The 20,723-nt window shown below is 48.3% G+C and overlaps 2 protein-coding genes across 9 annotated transcripts in view; one reads left to right on the top strand and one right to left on the bottom strand.

The window, feature by feature from the left end:
- Positions 1-8,690, top strand: part of LOC126995213 (uncharacterized) — a 39,465-nt gene extending 30,775 nt beyond the window's left edge. Inside the window, exons 4-9 of one of the 8 annotated variants that reach the window (XM_050854578.1) lie at positions 872-1,023; positions 1,435-1,647; positions 2,111-2,405; positions 2,532-6,935; positions 7,106-8,487; positions 8,566-8,690. In XM_050854578.1, coding sequence (XP_050710535.1) covers positions 872-1,023; positions 1,435-1,647; positions 2,111-2,405; positions 2,532-3,886 — 2,015 coding nt within the window. In that variant the 3' untranslated portion in view covers positions 3,887-6,935; positions 7,106-8,487; positions 8,566-8,690. Of the gene's footprint in view, positions 1-871; positions 1,024-1,434; positions 1,648-2,110; positions 2,406-2,531; positions 8,488-8,565 lie in introns of those variants that run through there. The other 7 variants (XM_050854580.1, XM_050854579.1, XM_050854575.1 and 4 more) reach the window with 7 other exon arrangements.
- Positions 8,691-8,697: 7 nt separating this feature from the next.
- LOC126995215 (anaphase-promoting complex subunit 2-like) lies at positions 8,698-20,723 on the bottom strand. Its single transcript, XM_050854581.1, has 15 exons — positions 20,613-20,723; positions 19,705-19,814; positions 18,836-18,997; positions 17,956-18,146; positions 17,624-17,735; positions 16,452-16,590; positions 15,735-15,918; positions 15,141-15,241; positions 14,736-14,860; positions 13,387-13,574; positions 12,738-12,909; positions 11,538-11,823; positions 11,032-11,208; positions 10,090-10,272; positions 8,698-9,511 (listed from the first exon to the last, which is right to left on the bottom strand). Exons 1-15 carry the CDS (start codon positions 20,691-20,693, stop codon positions 9,314-9,316), a joined length of 2,409 nt encoding a protein of 802 aa, XP_050710538.1. The 5' UTR covers positions 20,694-20,723; the 3' UTR covers positions 8,698-9,313.

Genomic DNA, 20,723 nt, shown 5'->3' with positions numbered 1-20,723 from the left:
CCTTCCTCTACCCCCTCCCTTCCCTTCTTCCCTTACCCCTTCCTCATCCTTCCCCACTCCCTAACCTCCCTCCCCTTCCTCTACCTCCTCCCTCCCTCCCTTCCCTTTTCTCTACCCCCATTCCATTCCTTCCCTTCCCTCACCCTTCCTTACCCACCCCCCTCCCTTCCCTTACCCCTTCACATCTTCCCCCTTCCCTTCCCTTCCCCTTCCTTCCCCTCTCACGGATTACAGGTGGGATGAGTTAAAGGGACACAGCCTCAGACTCACCTGGGATTTACCTGTCAAGGGGAGTTTGATACACCTGCTTCATCTCCCCCCTCCCCCCCCTTCACCTGTTCCCCTCTCTCTCTCCTCCTCCTCCTCCTCTTTTGAGTCATCTGCAGCATCCTATCTCTTCCCCCTGACTCACCTATGCTCTCTCTCTCTCTCTCTCTCTCTCTCTCTCTCTCTCTCTCTCTCTCTCTCTCTCTCTCTCTCTCTCTCTCTCTCTCTCTCTCTCTCTCTCTCTCTCTCTCTCTCTCTCTCTCTCTCTCTCTCTCCCCTTTAACACAATCCTTCATACTCCTTACTTTTTTCTCTCCTCCTTCTCCTCCTCCTCCATCTTCGCTTTCCTCCTCCTCGTATCTCTTTTCTTCATCTAACATTCTTCTACTTCATCCTTTCTTCACCATTAAATTCCTCCTACTTGTTCCTGCTTCTTATCCCCTCACCTGCTAACTAAAACCTCCTCCTTTTCCTCTTATCCCCAATACATCATCTATTGTTTTCCCTCCCTCCCTTCCTTCCATACATCCATCCCCCTTCTCCTCCTTCCTCTTCCTCCTTTCCCGCGGGCACTGACACCCTCCTCTTCTCTTCTCCCCAACAGCGCTACGTAAGGACGGGGAGTGGGGCGCGTGGAGTGACTGGACGCCTTGCACCGCGCTGTGTGACGGGGAGAGGGGCGGCGGCGGCGGGCAGAGACAGCGACACCGGTTCTGCGACTCACCAGCGCCGAGGAATGGGGGACGCTTCTGCCTGGTGGGTTGTGGTGGTGGTTGTGGTTGTAGTAGTAGTAGTAGTAGTAGTAGTAGTAGTAGTAGTAGTAGTAGTAGTAGTAGTCTTTCTTCTGTTATTTCATCAGCTTGTTTTCTTTTCTTCCATATTCTTGTCTTCCTTCCATCTCTGTCTTCTCGTTTCTTCCTCCTTTCTCATTTTCTTCGCCTTTTTCTCTCTCCTCTCTTCTTTTCCATCTCTTTTCTTTCCTCCCTTCCGTCTCCCCATCTTGCTTTTCCCCTCCTCCTCTTCCTTTATCCTCTTCTCCTTCCTCCCTTCTCATTTTGATATCCTCCTCTTCCTTCTTTCCTCCACACTATTCCTGTCTGAACTCTCCTCATTCCCTTTCCTTCAACCCCACCATCTCCCATCACCTCGTATCTCCCTTCTCCACAGGGCTCATCACTGGAGGAGGAGGCGTGTGTGGCACCGGGGGACGGGTGTGCGGTGGGGGCCAGCCAGAATCCCCCGTCCCCGGCCTCCTCAACCCCGGGGGGCAGCGGGGACCCGTGCCTCTGTGGATGCACCATGGCTCTCCTTTCCAGCTCCCCCGCGACCATCACCGCCTCGGCTGCTGATTGCTACGGGACAGCGGTGTGGCTACTGCAGGTGGGGGGTTGGGGGGGTGTATGGGGGGAGGGGGGAAGGGGGGGGTGTAGGGAGGGAGGAAAGAGAAGGTGAGGAAGGTAAGGAAATGGGGGAGGAAGGGGAGGAAGGTAAGGAAATGGGGGAGGAAGAGGGAAGTGGAGGGAGGAGGAAGAGGAAGGGGAGGAAGGTCAGGGAATGGAGGAAGACGTGATGAAAGGGAGGAAGAGGAAGTGGAGGGAGGAGGAAGAGGAAGGGGAGGAAGGTCAGGGAATGGAGGAAGACGTGATGAAAGGGAGGAAGAGGGGAGTGGAGGGAGGAGGAAGAGCAAAAAGAGGACTATAGGGAAGAGGGAAAGGGAGGAGGAGGAGGAGGAGGAGCGTAGGAAAAAAAAAGGGGGGGGATACTGGGTCTTGATGTGTTGTGGTGGTGGTGTTGTGTTGTGGTGGTGGTGGTGTGGTGTTGTCACCGTACCCGTGTGTTGCAGGCGCCCCCGGGTCAGCGCGTGGTGGCCGAGGTGCAGTGGGCGTTTCTGCGTCCCGGCGGTCAGTGGCTCAAGCTGCGGGACGGGAACACCTCCGCGGCGCCCCTGCTGGTCCTGCTGCCCACCGCCCCCCCGCGTCCCACCCTCGCCCGTCCCGAGTCGCGCCGCCCCACCCACGCCCCACCCAGGGTCTCCACGGGGTCGGTGCTGCTCCTGGAATTCCACTCCGATGTGAACACCTCCATGGCCAGCCCCAACCCCAACGCCTGGGGCTTCCTGCTCAAGGCGTCCCCGGCAGGTGTGTGGTGTGTGTGTGTGTGTGTGTGTGTTTGTGTGTGTGTGTGTTTGTGTGTGTGTGTTTGTGTGTGTGTGTTAGGGGGGGGGGGGGAGGTTTCCTGTGCACCAACTCTTTGTCTTCCCCCAGAGTCAGCGGGGGTCGGCGTGGGTCTCGACGTGGAGGGCGCGGTGGAGGGGTCGCCGCGGGTGGTGGTTGGCGGCGGCGGCGACGGGCTGCTGGAGGGCATGCACGTGGCGGCGGTGGTGTTCGTGGCGCTGCTGGTGGTGGCGGTGGTGGTGCTGGCGGCCATACACTGGCGCCACTACCGCCTCTACCAGCGGGCGCGCCTCGTGCCAGACTCGCCCTTCGCCACGCCGCCGGACTCGCCATCCAAGGCCACCACCACCGCTGCCGGCACCACCGTGGCCTCCACCCTCACCCTCAGTGAGGTCATCTCCCTCAAGTCCCTGGTGCTGCGGCCCTGCCTGCCTGTGTCGCTGCCGCTGCGGCGCCGCGGGGCGGCCGCCGCCCACTCACCGCAGGACACGGAGCCGCTGTGCAGCACGGCGCGCCACTCGCTGCCCAACTCGCCCTTCCTGACGCGCCGCGACGCCACGCCCTCCACGCTGCGCCGCTCCTCCTCCCAGATGAGCCGCCTGCTGCGGCGCGGCAGCGGACCCTTCAGGCGCAAGCGGCGGCGCTTCGCCTCCGTGGACGAGCTGGAGACACGCTGCATATCGCCCATCAGGGAGATACAGCGGGAGGACGAGGCGGAGGGCGGGAAGGAGGCACTGGCGCGGCGGGAGGACGACGAGGAGAAGTACCGCGAGCGCTGCAAGTCTTTGGTGCGCCGCGACGAGCCGCGCCTCACGCCCAAGCTGGCCAAGGAACGGCTCAACCTAGAGCGAGCCCGCCGCGCCGTGCTGTCCCGCTCCACCTCCGCCGCCACCGTGCGGCCCGCCTCCTCCGTGTCTGACGTGTCGTCCGTCAACGGCACCGACACCGAGATGGAGTACGACTACTACGACTACGACATGGACAACGCCTCGGCGGTGCCCGGCTCGCTGTTTGGAATGGACCCGCTGCTGCTGGCGTGGATGCCGCCATTCTTCACCGGCCCCGACGGCCTCACGCCCACCAGCGACGCCATCCCCTTGGAGATGATCAGCTTACCCGAGGTGCTGCCCAGCCCCGCCGAAGCCCCGCAGGCCCCGCCCCGCCCCGCCGAAGCCCCGCAGGCCCCGCCCCGCCCCACCGTGCTGCCCCTGCCCCACCTCAACATCCCCATCAACACCTCGCCACCCCGTGACCCTCCGATGCAGACCAGCCTCATGTCCGAGGAGGCCAACGACCGCGTGGAGCTGCAGCCTGAAGAGGAGCACGACTCCCCCGCCGCTCCCTTCGACGAGGACTCCACGCCCACTGCCAACACCTGCAGCAAGATACTCAACCTTGACGACATACAGTTTGCCGACGACTCGGATTCCGCAGACGAACTGTAGGACGCGACGACCACTGTGATGTGGACCAAACGACTGCCAACAACCCAGTCAATCTTCTAGTCAACACAGCCAGTGAGGCACCTGTTGCAAGGAGCTCAACGGCTCCCTGCCAAGGAGTCACTTGGCATCCTTACGTCCACATTCATCTCCAAGATTCAGTGACAGACCACTCATGAATCTAGACATGACGAGTAGACAAGAATCACATTCCAAACACACCAAAGACTTGTGGTCTGGGCGAGGTGGTCTGCCATCAGGTTTAGTGTGCAGAGCCTCATCTTAGTTGTAGAGTTTGCAAGGTTGTCTCTGTAAGGGAACACCAACTCTTACTGACGGGCACACCAAGCCAGAAAAATCTAACTTGGAGAGAAACAGATTAAGGAGTTAAAGTCTACAACTGAGCGAGGCGTCTGCAGCACTTGTGGCCAGACGAAAGTTTACTTAAATTATGTGTTGAGTTTTGGGTCAACGTGTCAGCCTCAACAGATGATTCTGAGGAGGCATTGTACATAAGGAACTTGCCTTCAATGTATAGTGTAAATAATCGTAAATAATCATCTCCCTCCCTCTCTCTCTCCCTTACTTGTTATAGCTGTAATAGTAATGAGGTTATGAGTGACCAATTAGTGAGAACAGACCCACCGACAGCACCCTCCACACACTCATCGCCTTGATACTCACTGCTCCCAACCCATCCACTGATTGCATTCATTATCAGTAATCTTAGTAGTCTGTCGCCTCTTGTACTCAGTCTTATGTGTGTCCAATTACCTCCAGCCTTCCCCTTCAACCTGTCATCTGATATCTGCGCCTTCACCTTCTGTTATCTTTAATCCACTGCTCTGTTCTTTTCTGTTATTTTTAATCCACTGCTCTGTTCTTTTCTGTTATTTTTAATCCACTGCTCTGTTCTTTTCTGTTATTTTTAATCCACTGCTCTGTTCTTTTCTGTTATTTTTAATCCACTGCTCTGTTCTTTTCTGTTATTTTTAATCCACTGCTCTGTTCTTTTCTGTTATTTTTAATCCACTGCTCTGTTCTTTTCTGTTATTTTCAATCCACTGCTCTGTTCTTTTCTGTTATTTTTAATCCACTGCTCTTGTTCTTTTCTGCTTTTCTGCCCCTCAATTCTCAATCAATGTCTCCACTCAACCCCTTCCTTTTCTTCCCTTCCAGTCCCCTTCATCCACTCACACTGCCTCTTCCCCTTCAATCCCCTCAATTCTCAATCAGTATCTCCTCTCACTTTTCTTCTTTCCCTCCATCCCTCCCCTCTTCTTTCCCTCCATTCACTCACTCCTCTCCTTCCCTTGCAATCTACTCTACCCTTTTTCTGCCCCTCAATCCTTCCTTTCCTCCCTCTCCCTAGCAATCCACTTTTTCCCTCAATCCACCTCATCTTACAATCCACTCCTCACTACTTCCCCTGGTTACTCCTGCAATCCACTCCTTCCTCTTCCCTCCCTCTCCCTAGCAATCCACTTTTCTTTCCCTCAATCCACCTCATCTTAACAATCCACTCCTCTCACTACTTCCCCTGGTCACCCCCTGCAATCCACTCCTCCCCCTCCCTTACCAGCCACACCAAGGGACATCAACATATCAGATAGTTAGCTCTCCCAGCCTGTCCCGAGCCCCCCTGGTGGTGTGGCCTCAGGGTGTCGCCTACTCTGGGACTCTTAAGCAGCTGGGACGTGTCAGAACCCCTCATCCCATAACAGAACCCCAGTGGTAGTGTCATGTAGATTGTCAAAGTGAATGGTTAGCTTCTTGCGTCATGATGTACAGTTGGGGATATGAATGTGAATCTACCTTACTCTTAACATGAATGGATGAATCTAGTATTGATAACCTCTTGAAAATTGTCTCTCCTATCCTGGTAGTTCATCCCCTGTATGTCTCTCCCTTGTTCACTGTCCTATCTCCTCTTGTTGGTTCATCCTCCACTTCCTTTCCCTTCCTTGTTCACCTTAAATTCTCCTCTATCAATAGTTCATCCTCCACTCATGTCTCGCCCTTCTTTATCCTCCACTCCCCTCTTCCATTAGTTCATTCCCCACTCCTGTCTTTCTCTTGTTCGCCCTCCTCTCTCTCCTACCCTTTGTGACTTGCTGCATGTTGAGGGGAACTGAGTCATGAGTTTAAAGTAAGGTGGACTGATATTTCTGTCTGCAGCTGTACATGTCTCGTCAAAATGAAGCTGTATTGTTTAAGTACCCATCCCTTGGTCCTTCTAGCAGGGATGAAGGGGTCCTGCCACTGCCCACCGCCGGGACACAGCCTCACGGGAACAAATGTACAACCTCTTCTATTGTAAGGAACATCGGTTAACTTTAGCGATTCATATATGCCTATTGTTGTAGTGTTGCTCTCGGAAGACTGTGGCTGAAAATTTGTTCCCGGAATATTCTTGTAACTAAAAACTAAACCCACATGCACGGGAGAAGTTTTGAGCCACGGTTGTGATTATAATGAATGTTGAAAATGAGTGATATGAAGACGAGGAATACTGTGTGGGGTTTTAGTCAGGGAGGAAAACTTCACCACTATAAGAGTATTGAGAGGCTCTGGTTTGTCAGAGGGGAATGTAGTTTGACAGGAAGGCGAGGGACAGTCTTGTACAAAATTAAGTAGCTAAGGAGTTTGTTGGGAATCTTCTACCTGCACCACCACCAGTCATGAAGCAAGGATGATGGGAGTACATATGGGCCTCTGTGACTGTGAGTTGTGGGTGCAGTGGAGTGAATGAGTGTTTCCTGAGCTGCCTGTTATGTGTAGTGTGAAGCTGAGGTGATGGTGAAAGAGGAGGAAGGTTGAAGATATCATATGTAGCTTAGGCTGAAAGATAAAGAGGAGCAAGGTGAGGTTATGCACTGGTGTGATCTCAAAGTAATAGTTATGCTTAGGGAAAGTCATGTGTAGCTGAGGCTGAAAGATAAGGAGCAAGATTAGGGAATGCAAGTTGGAATCATGCACTGGTCATCTCAAAGTAATGGTTATGTTAAGGGAAGTCATGTGTAGCTGAGGCTGAAGGATAAGGAGGAGCAAGGTGGAATTAAGCACTGTTGGAAATCTCAATCGCTATGCTTAGGGATGTCATGTGTGGCTGAGGCTGAAGGATAAGGAGGAGCAAGGTGGAATTAAGCACTGTTGGAAATCTCAATCGCTATGCTTAGGGATGTCATGTGTAGCTGAGGCTGAAGGATAAGGAGGAGCAAGGTGGAATTAAGCACTGTTGGAAATCTCAATCGCTATGCTTAGGGATGTCGTGTGTAGCTGAGGCTGAAGGATAAGGAGCAGCAAGCTGGAATTAAGCACTGTTGGAAATCTCAATCGCTATGCTTAGGGATGTCGTGTGTAGCTGAGGCTGAAGGATAAGGAGCAGCAAGGTGGAATTAAGCACTGGTGGAAATCTCAGTTGCTATGCTTAGGGATGTCATGTGTGGCTGATGCTGAAAGATAAGGAGGAGCAAGGTGGAATTAAGCACTGGTGGAGCTCTCAAAGTACTGGTTATATGACTTGCCGTACCGTTCATGCAAATCAATGCCTTACGTTCTCATTCTCTTCTCTGCGTTCAGTTTCCACGCAAGCAGAAACACCTCCATGACACACGTTGGATGTGTTAGCATTAAACATATATTTTGGGGAGTTCACCTGAAGCAGAGCGACAGTCTCAGCTCCCAATGTGTAATGTGTTTTGCTTTGCTAGTCAGACACGTTCAGACCACCGATAGTACAGTCCGGCCGCCACACTTTTGTATAGGAACGACACTTGTTGAATCTTTGCCATTAGTTTAAGACCAGTTGCCTGTCTCTAAGGTTAAGTAATGAGTTGTTCTTTTGTTTCCGTGACAGTAGCTTGTAAAGGTGAACACTGGTAACTAGTGAGTACAATGTGTTCACCTATAGGCAGCTCCTTGTTGTTTTATTATTATTATACCAGACAAAACACTTAAATTTGTAATAAGAAAAAAATTGCTGTTACACACTAAAGTATTACACACACACACACACACACACACACACATATACACACACACACATATACACACACACAAGCAGACACAGAATTCTGCTCCATTATATTGCTTTATCCCCAACTCCCTTAACCACCAACATTGCCCTGACCAACACACGTACACAAGTAGACACAGAATAAGTCTGATCCATTACATTGCTTTATCCCCAACTCCCTTAACCACCAACATTGCCCTGACCAACACACGTACACAAGCAGACACAGAATAAGTCTGATCCATTATATTGCTTTATCCCCAACTCCCTTAACCACCAACATTGCCCTGACCAACACACGTCACTATGCATCGGAAACTGACGTGCAAGAATTCCCCAAACAGCAACCAACATGTACAAAGTCCACCTGCCGGGCCTGTGATGCATCAGCCCTCCTCTAGTCACTCAGGACTCCAAAGTCTTACTCATTGGTGAGATTCGTCTATTGATGTTTTTTATAGTTTTGTAATTGTACCTCCATGTTTTAAAGGCTACATATGTACGTGCGGTGAACATGACGTTATTCTTTCAGCTGGTGCTTGTTTCATTGCTTCCCTTTGGTGGTGGGTGGGAGGAGGGGAAGGAGGTTATGATATATAGAAGGATGAGATAGGTGCTCGTTTCATTGCTTCCCTTTGGTGGTGGGTGGGAGGAGGGGAAGGAGGTTATGATCTATAGAAGGATGAGATGGTGATTGTTTCATTGCTTCCCTTTGTGGCAGTGGTGGGAGGAGGAGGGGAAGGAGGTGTTAGGGTATATACAGGGATAGGGAAGAGGAGTGAAATGAAGACCCAAGTATCACAAAGCAAATAACCGTATATTCTAAAGGATTAACATATATTTGTACAAAAATAAGATACAAATCCCCTTTGGCTGCATATCTGCATTCCACAGTAATCAAGGAGAGATGGCTCAGAGGACTAACTTACTCAACACTTACCAAAACAAATATTTCCAACACACAAATTCTTGGTGAGTGTGACATTGATTATAATATTTATGGAATGCATCAATGCAGCCGTTCACTGTCCCTTAGTGGTGCAAATACTCTACTGGTGTGCAGCGTTCCCAAGACAGCGGGCACTAGACTTGCATGATGATCCCTGTCAATGTCCCTCAATAAGACCGTTGTCACACAAGGGTTCACTACCTGCCATTATCATCCGTAGTAACAGTTATCACAGTTACTTCAAGTGGACAAACTGACAAGGACCTTCATGATACAAATTTTTCCCAATTTCAAACATGTTAGCTTACTCTCTCCTGAAGGACTACTCAATCAACCACTAAGTGTGAATATCACAGTTTGATCCCGGCTCACGGCAGCTGTTGTAACCCTGACAGAGCCACATGCTCTTAGCTTGGGAGATTCTCAGAAATTCTTTAACCACAAGGGTACAACTGACTCATCTTTAGTTCTTGGGCAGCTTGTAGAGTCCGTTAGTGAAGATGAGGTGGTGTTGGCGGACTTTGCGGTCCAGGAAGTCCCTCAGCTCCTGGGGGCTGCACTCCACCGAGCCCTGCACGAACATCTTAAGCATGGCATGGATGCGCTCCAGCGGGAGGGAGTCCAGGTTGGTGAGCATGCCCACGATGTACGACCAGAACACCTGCGGGAGAGAGGGAGGAAGGGAGGTATGGATAAGCTGCAAGGTCTGTGATGTCTGTAGCAAGGATTTAGACACAGAAGACTGCAAAATAATTCAACACTTTTACACTGACAACATACTTAAGCATATATGGAAAAACAGCAATGTCCATGACTTGAGAAATACCGATAAGTGAACTAAATTTACAATGGTATTAAAGCCACACATTCAGGATAACCAACAGGAAAACACAGTATAAAAAAATGTAAGTAGGTAAACACTAAGAAAGGGAATCAAATCTATCTTTCAAGAGGAGGGTATCAGGACACCTCTCCTCCTGAAATTGACCCCTCTTTCGGCCACCTCTTTGGATTCTTTTTAGGAGCAGCGAGTAGCGGGCTCTTTTTATTATAGTTTCCTTTTTTGTGCCCTTGAGCTGTCTCCTTTATTGAAAAATAAATAAATAAATAAATAAAATAAAATAAAATAAAATATCAGAACCCACAAATTCACGACCTGAGGGAAACGCAAGAAATGGAGACCATCAAAACATTCCCCATCAGACGAGAAAACACTGACTCAATACCCGACACACCCACCTGCAGCTCCTCCTCCCTCTGGTCCTGAGCCGAGGCCATGACGCTCTCTGCCTCATCCTCCTCAATGGCTGGCGGTGCGATGTCAGGGGACGCCACCCCCACCGGCGCCACCAGACCCTCCTCCCCATCGCCTTCCCCTTCCACCAACACAAAGACGTCAGACTCCACCTCCTGCAACACTCCCTGGGGACGGCAACACAAAAATTACACTGATGATCAACAAAAACATCAAATTTCAATGCAGTACAGTAGTTTCAGAGGCAAAAAATGTTAAAATCTGATATGATGTATTTTTTCTCACCCTAAGAAAAGCTAAGCCCTGCCCCTTCTCCTTGCCTTGTCAAATATGTTTATTAGGTTCATGGTACAGAAGAAGGGTCACACTACCACCAGGGCCATCAAACTACCCCTGGAAATGCCCCAAACTCCCATGAAAGCCTTGTCAAATATCAGTTTAAAATGTGGTGTGATGTATTTTTTCTCGCTCTAAGAAAAGCTAAGCCCTGCCCCTTCTCCTTGCCTTGTCAAATGTGTTTATTAGGTTCATGGTACAGAAGAAGGGTCACACTACCACCAGGGCCATCAAACTACCCCTGGAAATGCCCCAAACTCCCATGAAAGCCTTGTCAAATATCGGTTTAAAATGTGGTGTGATGTATTTTTTCTCACCCTAAGAAAAGATAAGCCCTGCCCCTTCTCCTTGCCTTGTCAAATATTTTTATTAGGTTCATGGTACAGAAGAAGGGTCACACTACCACCAGGGCCATCAAACTACCCCTGGAAATGCCCCAAACTCCCATGAAAGCCTTGTCAAATATCGGTTTAAAATCTGGCGTGATGTATTTTTTCTCGCCCTAACAAAAGCTTAACCCTGACCCTTCTCCTTCCTTCCCAAATCTATCCTCTGCCCTGTCCCCTTCCCTCCCTCCCTCCCCTCCTCACCTGTGTCTGCCAGAAGGTAATCTTGCGGCGCAGCACCGTCTTGGGGACCTGCGTGGCGGTGCTCAGCTCATCGATGGTCCAGCGCTTGCGGTCCTGGAAGTGGAAGATGATGGTGGCCTGCGTGGGGGTGACGGAGACTGAGAGAGTGCGATGCTTGAGCTCCACCTCCAACTGAACCTGTGGGTGGAGAAGGTATAGGTGGAGGGAAGGGAAAGTGGAAGCATGAGTGAGGAAAAATGAGGGATATGTGACTGGAAGGAAAGAAAGTATGCATGAAGGGAAGTGAGGAGCGTATGGGTGAAAGGAACTGTAGGGTGTATGGGTTTAGGAAGGAGTGAAGGGGAGTTAAGGGTGGGTGGAGGGAACTAATGGGTGTATGGAGGGAGGAGAGAAGGTTTACATGGAAGGAAGTGAAAGATGGGTGAAGAAAAGATATGGATGGAAAGTACTGAAAATATCCTTCGATCTCAAGACAAACAAACCTTTCCAAGTCACGGCAAACTAACCTGACCAAGATGATGTTTCCAGCTAAGCGTCCTGTTCCCTTTAAGCTCCTGGAAAGCCTCGGTGTAGGTCTCAAGCTCCTTCAGCACCTCGTCCGGGAGCTGAAGTCTTTCCTCCTTGAATGACGGCCAGAATTGAGCGGACAGGATCATGCATGACACCGGGAACTTCTGCTTCTCTCGTCGCGGGTTCTCGTCGGAGTTGATGGACTGGTTGATGCGTTTGGAGTCCGCCACGTCCTTCACCATCACCTCGCACTTGTGGAGTAGAGCGAGTGTCTCCCCGAACCTGTGGGAGTCAGTCACTGAAGATTTTTATCCCTTGAAGCACGAGAAATTAATCAACTTAAATCACTAATAATCTTTTTGAAACCTTTCTAACATTTTTCCTATTAGAGAGTAGTAGTTTTTAAGGGCTTATCTTCCCTATTGCTATTTATCTTTGCTTTTAACAGGTGAAAAAAATACATAAATAAACAAATAAATCTGGAATATTTTTTTTTCATTAATAACCTGAGCATGATTGGAACCCAGGCGGCCAAGATACAAGGCAGGGACTTCAGCATCAAACCAAGCATTATCTCACAGCTTAAGGCCTTCAGAGTCCTCATTCACACCTCAGACCAAAAGAAAACAACCCAGAAATCAATCAACTCAAATTGCTTTCTAATAATCTTTTTGAACCTCTCTAACACTTTTCCTATTAGAGAGCACTAGCTTTTAAGGGCTTATCTTTCCTATTGCTATTTATCTTTGCTTCTAACAGGTGAAAAAATACATAAATAAACAAATAAATCAGGAATATTTTTTTTTCTTTAATAACCTGAGCATGATTAGAACCCAGGCGGCCAAGACACAAGGCACAATTATAAGCTGTCAATTATATAAGCGTATAAGTATCTCGGCTGATCTAGTTTGTTTACTTGTCCTGTTTTATTATATATGCCGCTGGGCGAAATACAACTTTTATTATTACAGTCGTCCCTCAAATAGTACGGTTTCTGACCCATAACTATTGCCAAGAAACACCAATAATTAACCATTTTAATGATGATTTATATAAACCAGTTAAAGGGGTGAAGGAGACAGTTTGAGGGTTGGAGATCGGCAAATATGAGAGCCTGAGTGCGACCATCTGGCATGCCCCTCACGGGTACACAAGGCGACACACAACCTCACAGATCACCAGACACCCTCACGCACCTCACTTTGAGATGCTCCAGGTAGCGTATCTCCCTCTCCGTGTCGTAGCTGAACTGTGAGAGGATGCGGTCGGCCAGGATGGTGCGGTACTCAGTGATGAAGACGTCCTTGCTGCCGTAGATGTTGACAAGCATGGAGATGATGTCGGCCGTGCGCTGCGACTTGGATTTCACTGTGGAGGAGGTTGGTGTGTTAGGGCCACATAAGCAAGTCTCTTTTGGCTACTCTTCACTTTCTAGCAATGGTGATGTCTGTCTCTCTCCCTACTCTTCTCCCCCTCTCCCTCTCTCTCTCTGCCCCTGGATTTCACTGTGGATGTAATTTGTTGGTGTGTGAGGGTACATTAACAAGTCTTATTTTTGTTTATTTTTTTGCACTTTCTTTTATGGCACTGGTGATGTCTCTCTCTCTCTCTCTCTCTCCCCTTCTCACCCTCTCCCTCTCTCTCTCTCTCTGCCTCTGGACTTCACTGTGGAGGTGGTGGTTTGCTGGTGTGTAAGGGGACATAATCAAGCCTCTCATTTTTGGCTACTCCTATCCACTTTCCTTCATAGCACTGGTGATGTTAAAACGAGTTACACTGATGTCTCTCTCTCCCTCCCTCTCCCCTTCTTCCTCTCTCTCTCTTTGCCTATCCCCAAGTTCTTACGTGTGTGTGCGTGGACAGGGTCAGGCGTCCAGGTGTCCCAATGCTCCATGCTGTCCTCATCGCTGTGGGAGTCGTCCAGCACCAGCGGAGTAGCCACCAGGAGCTCCTCAGACAGCTCGGAGCAGAACTCGTCCGTCAGGCTTGTCACGATGTAGCGCACGGTGTCCTCGCGGCCCCTCAAGTACTGCCTGTTGGATGGGAGGGGGTGTTGAGTGGGTGAATGCAGGTTAGGTTCAGAGGTCCTTGTTTTCATAAGGTTCAGACTCTCACTGTTACGGAGGAGTGCTGAGTCAAGGGCCACTCCATAGTCGGCAATGATGAAGAGCACTCTAAACCCTAACCTAACATAACCTAACAAAACCCCAAACGGTTACTATAGGTCTTGACTCAGAAAATTCATATATGGTTCCTTACTAATGAGACTTTCTATACAACAAAGTGAGGTCATTCTTTGTTGATTTATACCATGAGGTGCTGGCTATCATGTGTTTGAAGATACCCTAAACTTAACCAAACCTAACCTAACAAAACCTCAGTCACTATAGGTCTTGACTCAGAAAATTCATATATGCTTCGTTACTAAAGAGACTTTCTATACAACAAAGCGAGATCATTTTTTGTTGAAAATCCCATAAGGTGCTGGCTATCATGTGTTTAAAAGATACCCTAAACTTAACCTAACAAAACCCCAAACAGTCACTATAGGTCTTGATTCAGAAAATTCATATATGCTTTGTTACTAATGAGACTTTCTATACAACAAAGCGAGATCATTTTTTATTGAAAATCCCATAAGGTGCTGGCTATCATGTGTTTGAAGATACCCTAAACTTAACCTAACAAAACCCCAAACAGTCACTATAGGTCTTGATTCAGAAAATTCATATATGCTTCGTTACTAATGAGACTTTCTATACAACAAAGCGAGATCATTTTTTGTTGAAAATCCCATAAGGTGCTGGCTATCATGTGTTTAAAAGATACCCTAAACTTAACCTAACAAAACCCCAAACAGTCACTATAGGTCTTGATTCAGAAAATTCATATATGCTTCCTTACTAATGAGACTTTCTATAAAACAAAGTGAGGTCAGTCTTTGTTGAAAATCCCATAAGGTGCTGGCTATCATGTGTTTAAAAGATACCCTAAACTTAACCTAACAAAACCCCAAACAGTCACTATAGGTCTTGATTCAGAAAATTCATATATGCTTCCTTACTAATGAGACTTTCTATACAACAAAGTGAGGTCAGTCTTTGTTGATTAATACCATAAGGTGCTGGCTATCATGTGTTTGAAGATAGAAAAATACCTAAAATAAAAGCTCGCTGCCTGGCTATGTTCCTCACCTCACTGGCTCAGACACAAGCTCCAGCAGCACACCCTTGGGATCCAGCACTCTGAGGGCCTTGATGGCAGATATGTAGGCGTGGAGGACATCTGTTGTGTTGACGCCAGGGTGGAGGAGGCGGGTCTGTGTGGAGGAGTTAGTGGGGAAAGTGAGGCTTCGTGGGCAAAAAGTGAGAAAGAAAAAATATTGAAAACTGAGGTGAAGGAGGGAAAGAGTGCAAATTTAAGAGTAGATTTTATTATGGAGCAGCGAGTAGCAGGCTTTTTTTGTATTACCCTTGAGCCGTGTCCTCTGATGTAAAAAAAAAATAATAAAATAAATAAATATATAAAATAAAATAAATAAATAAAATAAAATAAATAAATAAAAAGTGGAGATTAAATAGCGACAAAAAGGAACAGACCTGGAAAGCAGAGCGCAGGGATTCCACAAGGCGGTCTCTGAGGTGCGTGCGATCCAGGCACTCACGGATGTCCTCAAGGGCTGGCTGTGACTCTGGGTACTCTGCGGAAGAGGAGAAGGGGGGATGAACCTTCCTGCCCCTTTCACATATACCAGGGACACACACACTTACAGGTCTCCATTCCAAACAGCCAGTCCAATCTCTCTCTCTTACGCTTATGCTTAGTGCTTACATTCCCATACCTCTCTCTTTCTCTCCTTCACACACACATTCCCCATTTCCAACAATTTACCTTTCATTTCTCTCTCTCTCTCTCATTAAAGACACAAACCTAACCTAGCCTAACAGTATCTCTCATCCCTGACAAACTCATTCCCTCTTCCTAACCCTTCACTTTCCATCCCTTTCCTCTCTCTCCCTGCACACTTACACACTATCTCTATTCCATCTATCATTATTTCATCCATCTATGCATTATACAACTTTACATGAACATTATCAATCTATCCACACACACACACATACACACTACCATTTCTCCATTATTAAACCCTCATCATCCTCATCCTTCCTCCCTCTCTCTCTCCTGCTTACCGATAACAATATTGAAGAGCTGGTCTATCCTGGTGGTGGTATAGGTGTGGTAGAGGGCCGTCATGTAGGTCTGGTGTAAGTTCTCGGCTACCATGGTCTGGACGGGAGCCTCAGCGGATGACAGCTTTCCCCGACCACCGCAGTACACCACCTCCAGCCACCCTACCACCACATTCTCCACCCACTACAAAGAAGACAGCTGGTGTTGGGAATGTAAGTGACAGACTTTAAAGTGGTTTGGCCACATGGAGTGAATGGAGGAGAGTAAGATGACCAGAAGGGTGTATGTGAGTGAGATAGAGGGAGGGAATGCTAGAGGACGACCTCCAGTGAAACGGAGGGATAGGGTGCAAGAGTACGTTAGGGAGAGGTGGGAAAGATCTTTGAGAAACTGAGCAGGCAAGGAGGGAGTGTCTGGATAGAGAAAGTTGGAGACTCTTCTGCCATGGCCATCCCCTGGTGGGAGCTCCTAGAAGCAGGCGTTGATGAAATGATGATGATGCTAAAGTTAATATTTTTACACAATATTATCAGTACTTAATTATTATACAATTTTTTTCCATGTATAGAACTATTGGCAACTATTATGTATGTACCAACAATCTTTAAGCATCACCTGTATCAGTATGAATGTATGTATGTATGTTTTGCAAATGAAAAGTGAAGTGCATTAAAGAACAAAGTGTAGCATTATATGACCCAACAAAACACACACACCTTCTCGAGCTGTGTGATGCGTGACTGGTCGTAGGAGTCCCGGCAGGTGGTGGCGACGTGGGAGGTGATGGTGTTGAGCAGCTGCGAGGCGATCATGTCCCCCGCCAGCCTCTCCAGCAGGTCCAGCTCCAACAACTGTCTGAAGGGGGAACACAAACTCTTGATGGCTTTATATATTGACTTGGTTTTATAGGGTGACAAAAGCAGCTCACACCTCCTTCTTCTTCTTTCGACATGTAACGCTTTGTATCGCTTCTTAGGTCCTCCTCCTCTCATTCCTCTTTCCTTTCCAGTACTATATGACTTTCCTAACTGCAATAGTCACTTATTTTCACTTAATCATGCATTTGTGCCCTCTTTTCCCAGCACTGCACGAGGAACACTTTTGCCAGCTTCACCATTCTTCTCTCAGTTTCCTTCTTGTCTCCACACCTTGACAAATGTCTACTCGCCACACAAACCTAACCTAACCTTTAAACATGAACAAGAGGACACCATATCTATACCCTGACAAGACACCCAAGAAACTACTATGGAAACTACCCCTGACTGTGGATTTCCTAAAAGAAGATATCACCAAGCTACAGGAAAGGAGCAAAAAATGGCTGCAACAATTCAATAAAGAAAAATGTTAAGTCCTGAACCTTGGGAGGGGATATCCAGCACACCAATACCACATGGGAAACACTACACTATCCACCACTATCAGGGATATCCAGCACACCAATACCACATGGGAAACACTCCACTATCCACCACTATCAGGGATATCCAGCACACCAATACCACATGGGAAAGTGTATGTTATCACTACCATGAAGGGATATCCAGCACACCAATACCACATGGGAAACACTCCACTATCCACACTATCAGGGGATATCCACCACACCAATACCACATGGGAAACACTTCACTATCCACCACAGAGGCAGAGAAAGACCTGGGACTGTATGTTACCTGGCTACCAGTAAAGGGATATCCAGCACACCAATATCACATGGGAAACACTTCACTATCCACCAGAGACAGAGAACGACCTGGGAGTATATGTCACCAGGCTACCAGTGAAGGCCAAATCCGTGCCAATTGCAGCGGACGAGTTAACCTACACAAGTTTCAATCCCTAACACCTGTATTAGTATTACTGACCCCCTCTTGCCTGGACGCACCTGTTGACCTGCGTGAATGTGTTGGTGATGGCCTGGCAGTGGCATGCGTCGGAGGGCGCCTCACACCCACCACATTGGATGGGCTCCTCAGTCGCCTCCTCCGACTCCTCGCCTGCCGAAACAATGTCAGGAGTTACAATGAAAGGGGAGGGAGGTTACAGGGATTTTGTTATTTTTCTTATCATTTAAGGCTATTTTTTTCCTTTTTTTTTTCTTTTAACAGCAAGGGAGACAGCTCAAGGGCAACTAAAAAAAAAAAAGAAAAAAAAAAGCAACAAAAAATCCCACTACGTGCTTCTCCAAAACGTAAAACACACCCACACACAACTCACCCTGACCCCCAACCTCCGTGTGGTAGAAGACCTTGAAGGCAGCTGCGTAGAATTTCTGGAAGAGGAGCGTGAAGGAGGCGGGCATTTGGCTATGCAGTGTGGCTCGCAGGTGCAGCTTGAAGTGCTCCAAGAGGCCCCCCGGCATATACTCCTCATACCTGGCACCTGTCCTCTCACACAGCATCTCACACCTATGGGAGGGAAGGGGGAAGATGTGGGTGGATGAGAGAGTGTACATACTAAGATACACTATCCACCACAGAGGCAGAGAAAGACCCGGGACTATATGTTACCAGGCTACCAGTGAAGGGATATCCAGCACACCAATACCACATGGGAAACACTCCACTATCCACCACAGAGGCAGAGAAAGACCCGGGACTATATGTTACCAGGCTACCAGTGAAGGGATATCCAGCACACCAATACCACATGGGAAACACTCTACTATTCACCACAGAGTCAGAGAAAGACCTGGGACTATATGTTACCAGGCTACCAGTGAAAGGAAAATCCGTGCCAATCGCAGCGGACGGGTTAAATTACTGTATAAATTAACAGAAAAAAAAGAACCATATGGGGAGATTAAGACAGAGAACGAAATGAATGAAAATACTTGGATGAGAGATAATAATAATAATAATAACCAATGAATAAGGAGCGAGTCCCATTCTTTACCCACCTACCTAGAGAGAAGAAAAAATGCCCCATACAATAATGAAATAATAATGAAAAGAAGAAGAATATGGGGAAGGAAAAGAAAGATATGGAGAAAAAAATAAAAATAAAAAATAAAAAAATCTGAGGCTACCAGTGAAGGCCAAATCCGTGCCAATCGCAGCGGACAGGTTGATATTTCCCCCTTGAATGATATGATTACCTGTGTATCTGTGGCAGGAAGGCCGTGGCACTGCTGTAGAGTTCCCCGACAGCTGTGGAGACCCGGGACATGACCTCCACACTGCCCTCCTCATCCTTGTTGCTGTTGGCTGTGATGTTGTAGGTTGTGAAGTGGCTCCAGAATCTCGGGCTAATGGAGCGTCTGTGTAGGGTAAGAAGGGTGAGAATGAGGTTGGTATTCTTAGACAGTTCTGACTCTCACATCAACTACAGTCATCCCTCAAATAGTACTGTTTCCAATAGTTCGGTTTTGGTTTTATGTGGATTTTCTAAGAAGATTTTTTAAGATTTTTTAATTTCCTGACGAGCAGGAAATTTTAAAATCCTAAAAGATCTGTGACAATCCGTATAAAACTGAAACTGAACTATTGGAAACCGTACTATTTGAGGGACGACTGTATTTCCAAAGGCCAAAAATGAGATCAGTCGGGTTCTAATGAGTGTTTTTGTAAGTTCATGCCACAGAAGAAGGGTCAAACTACCACTGGGGTCAATAAACTACCCCTGGAAATGCCCACAACTCTTACGAAAGCCTTGTCAAATATGTGTGCGGCCCTCAGACCAGTATTCTAGGATGCTTTCGACTCACAAGAAATATTCCATAAAGCCACAAATGAGATAAAAATGAGGGCATGTAAGTATAAAATGAAGTGTTTAAAGGAGATACTTATGAATATAAAAAGAAAATGAAGTGAGTGTGGTATGTAAAGATGATGGAATACCTGAGAGAGAACGATGAGTGTTTGACGAAGAAAACAGACATAAGAGTAACAGTTTATATGGAAGAATGTGTGTGGAATGTTACTATATGGATGATAGGAAAGATAATGTGTGTGTGTGTGTGTGTACCTGAGGATGCCCCAGATGGCGTCCAGGGCCAGGTCCAGCACGGTCTGGCCGGCGCTGTGCTGGTTGACCAAGCGCAGCACCAGGTCAAGGTCCTCGCCGGTTCCTCCTTCCTGGTGATGATAAAAAATGAATGAGTGAATAAATCCTCCTCGGCCTCTGTACTTCGGTCATGCCCCGGGAGTTTATTTTCTCTTTTTCTTCTATTTTCAGCACGTCCTCTGCGTGTATCGAAACACACGAGAAATTAATCAAGATCAGGGTATTCGCCGGCTGCCCGGGATTGAACCCGCGACCAGCATGACGGGAGAGCCACTCCTTACTGAGTCGGCCAAAGAGGTGCCCCCCTGGCCAAGTGGGTTATGGGAGGCTCGTTCATCAGGCATAGTCGCCGCACTACACTTAGACTACAGAATGACAGCACGAGGGTGATGTGTGCTGTTACCTCACACTCCCTGGTGTTCATGGCTACTGTCCCCGCTGAGGGTGTGTAGTGTGTGGGGTCCCGGCAGCACCCAAAGACACATCATCACGAGCTGCTCGTGTCGGGAGGGTATTGCTGGTGACGACGAGCCCAGCTTGTGACGAGGCCGTGGTGAATTACACACTGCTCTCGATCTCTTTCTCGATAAGTAATGCGCAGGCCACCTGCACAAGTGCATGACACTACTCTGATGGCTCAGTGGATTAAGGCTTTGCCCTGACAGGCTCCGGCCTGGCAAGTGGAGGTTCGAGCCCCGCTCAGGCCGAAATTTCTCCTCTGCTGAGGAGCTGCTGCCCTCCCCTTGGGCAAGGCCACGGGCTGGTAAGGCCCGCCGTGCCCACAGACTTACTGCAATGAGCCGCGCTGAGGCGACTTGCTGGGGTGGCCAGACCAGCTCGTGGGGACACACACACACACACACACACACCTCCGAGAAGTTCCCGTCGAGGCAGAAGGAGTTGCGGATAACGTTCCATTGCAGCGTCAGGTCCCTCTGGGCCGCCGCCATGCTCCTGTGTTTTGACTTTCGGCGCACACA

This window comes from Eriocheir sinensis, chromosome 7, assembly GCF_024679095.1.
Source record: "Eriocheir sinensis breed Jianghai 21 chromosome 7, ASM2467909v1, whole genome shotgun sequence".
NCBI classification, from domain to species: domain Eukaryota; kingdom Metazoa; phylum Arthropoda; class Malacostraca; order Decapoda; family Varunidae; genus Eriocheir; species Eriocheir sinensis.
Note: the sequence above shows the minus strand (reverse complement) of the source record. Positions and strands in the feature narration are given on the sequence as shown.

What these genes read in the sequence shown, in the direction of transcription:
- LOC126995215 (XM_050854581.1), bottom strand. Translation starts at nt 20,693, where the DNA reads ATGGCGGCGGCCCAGAGGGACCTGACGCTGCAATGGAACGTTATCCGC. An exon ending in ACATTCACGCAGGTCAACAG is followed by an intron (nt 16,591 to 17,623) that starts GTGCGTCCAGGC and finishes TTCCCCCTTCAG; the next exon opens with ACAGTTGTTGGAGCTGGACC. An exon ending in CCCTGTCCACGCACACACAC is followed by an intron (nt 12,910 to 13,386) that starts GTAAGAACTTGG and finishes CCTCCTCCACAG; the next exon opens with TGAAATCCAAGTCGCAGCGC.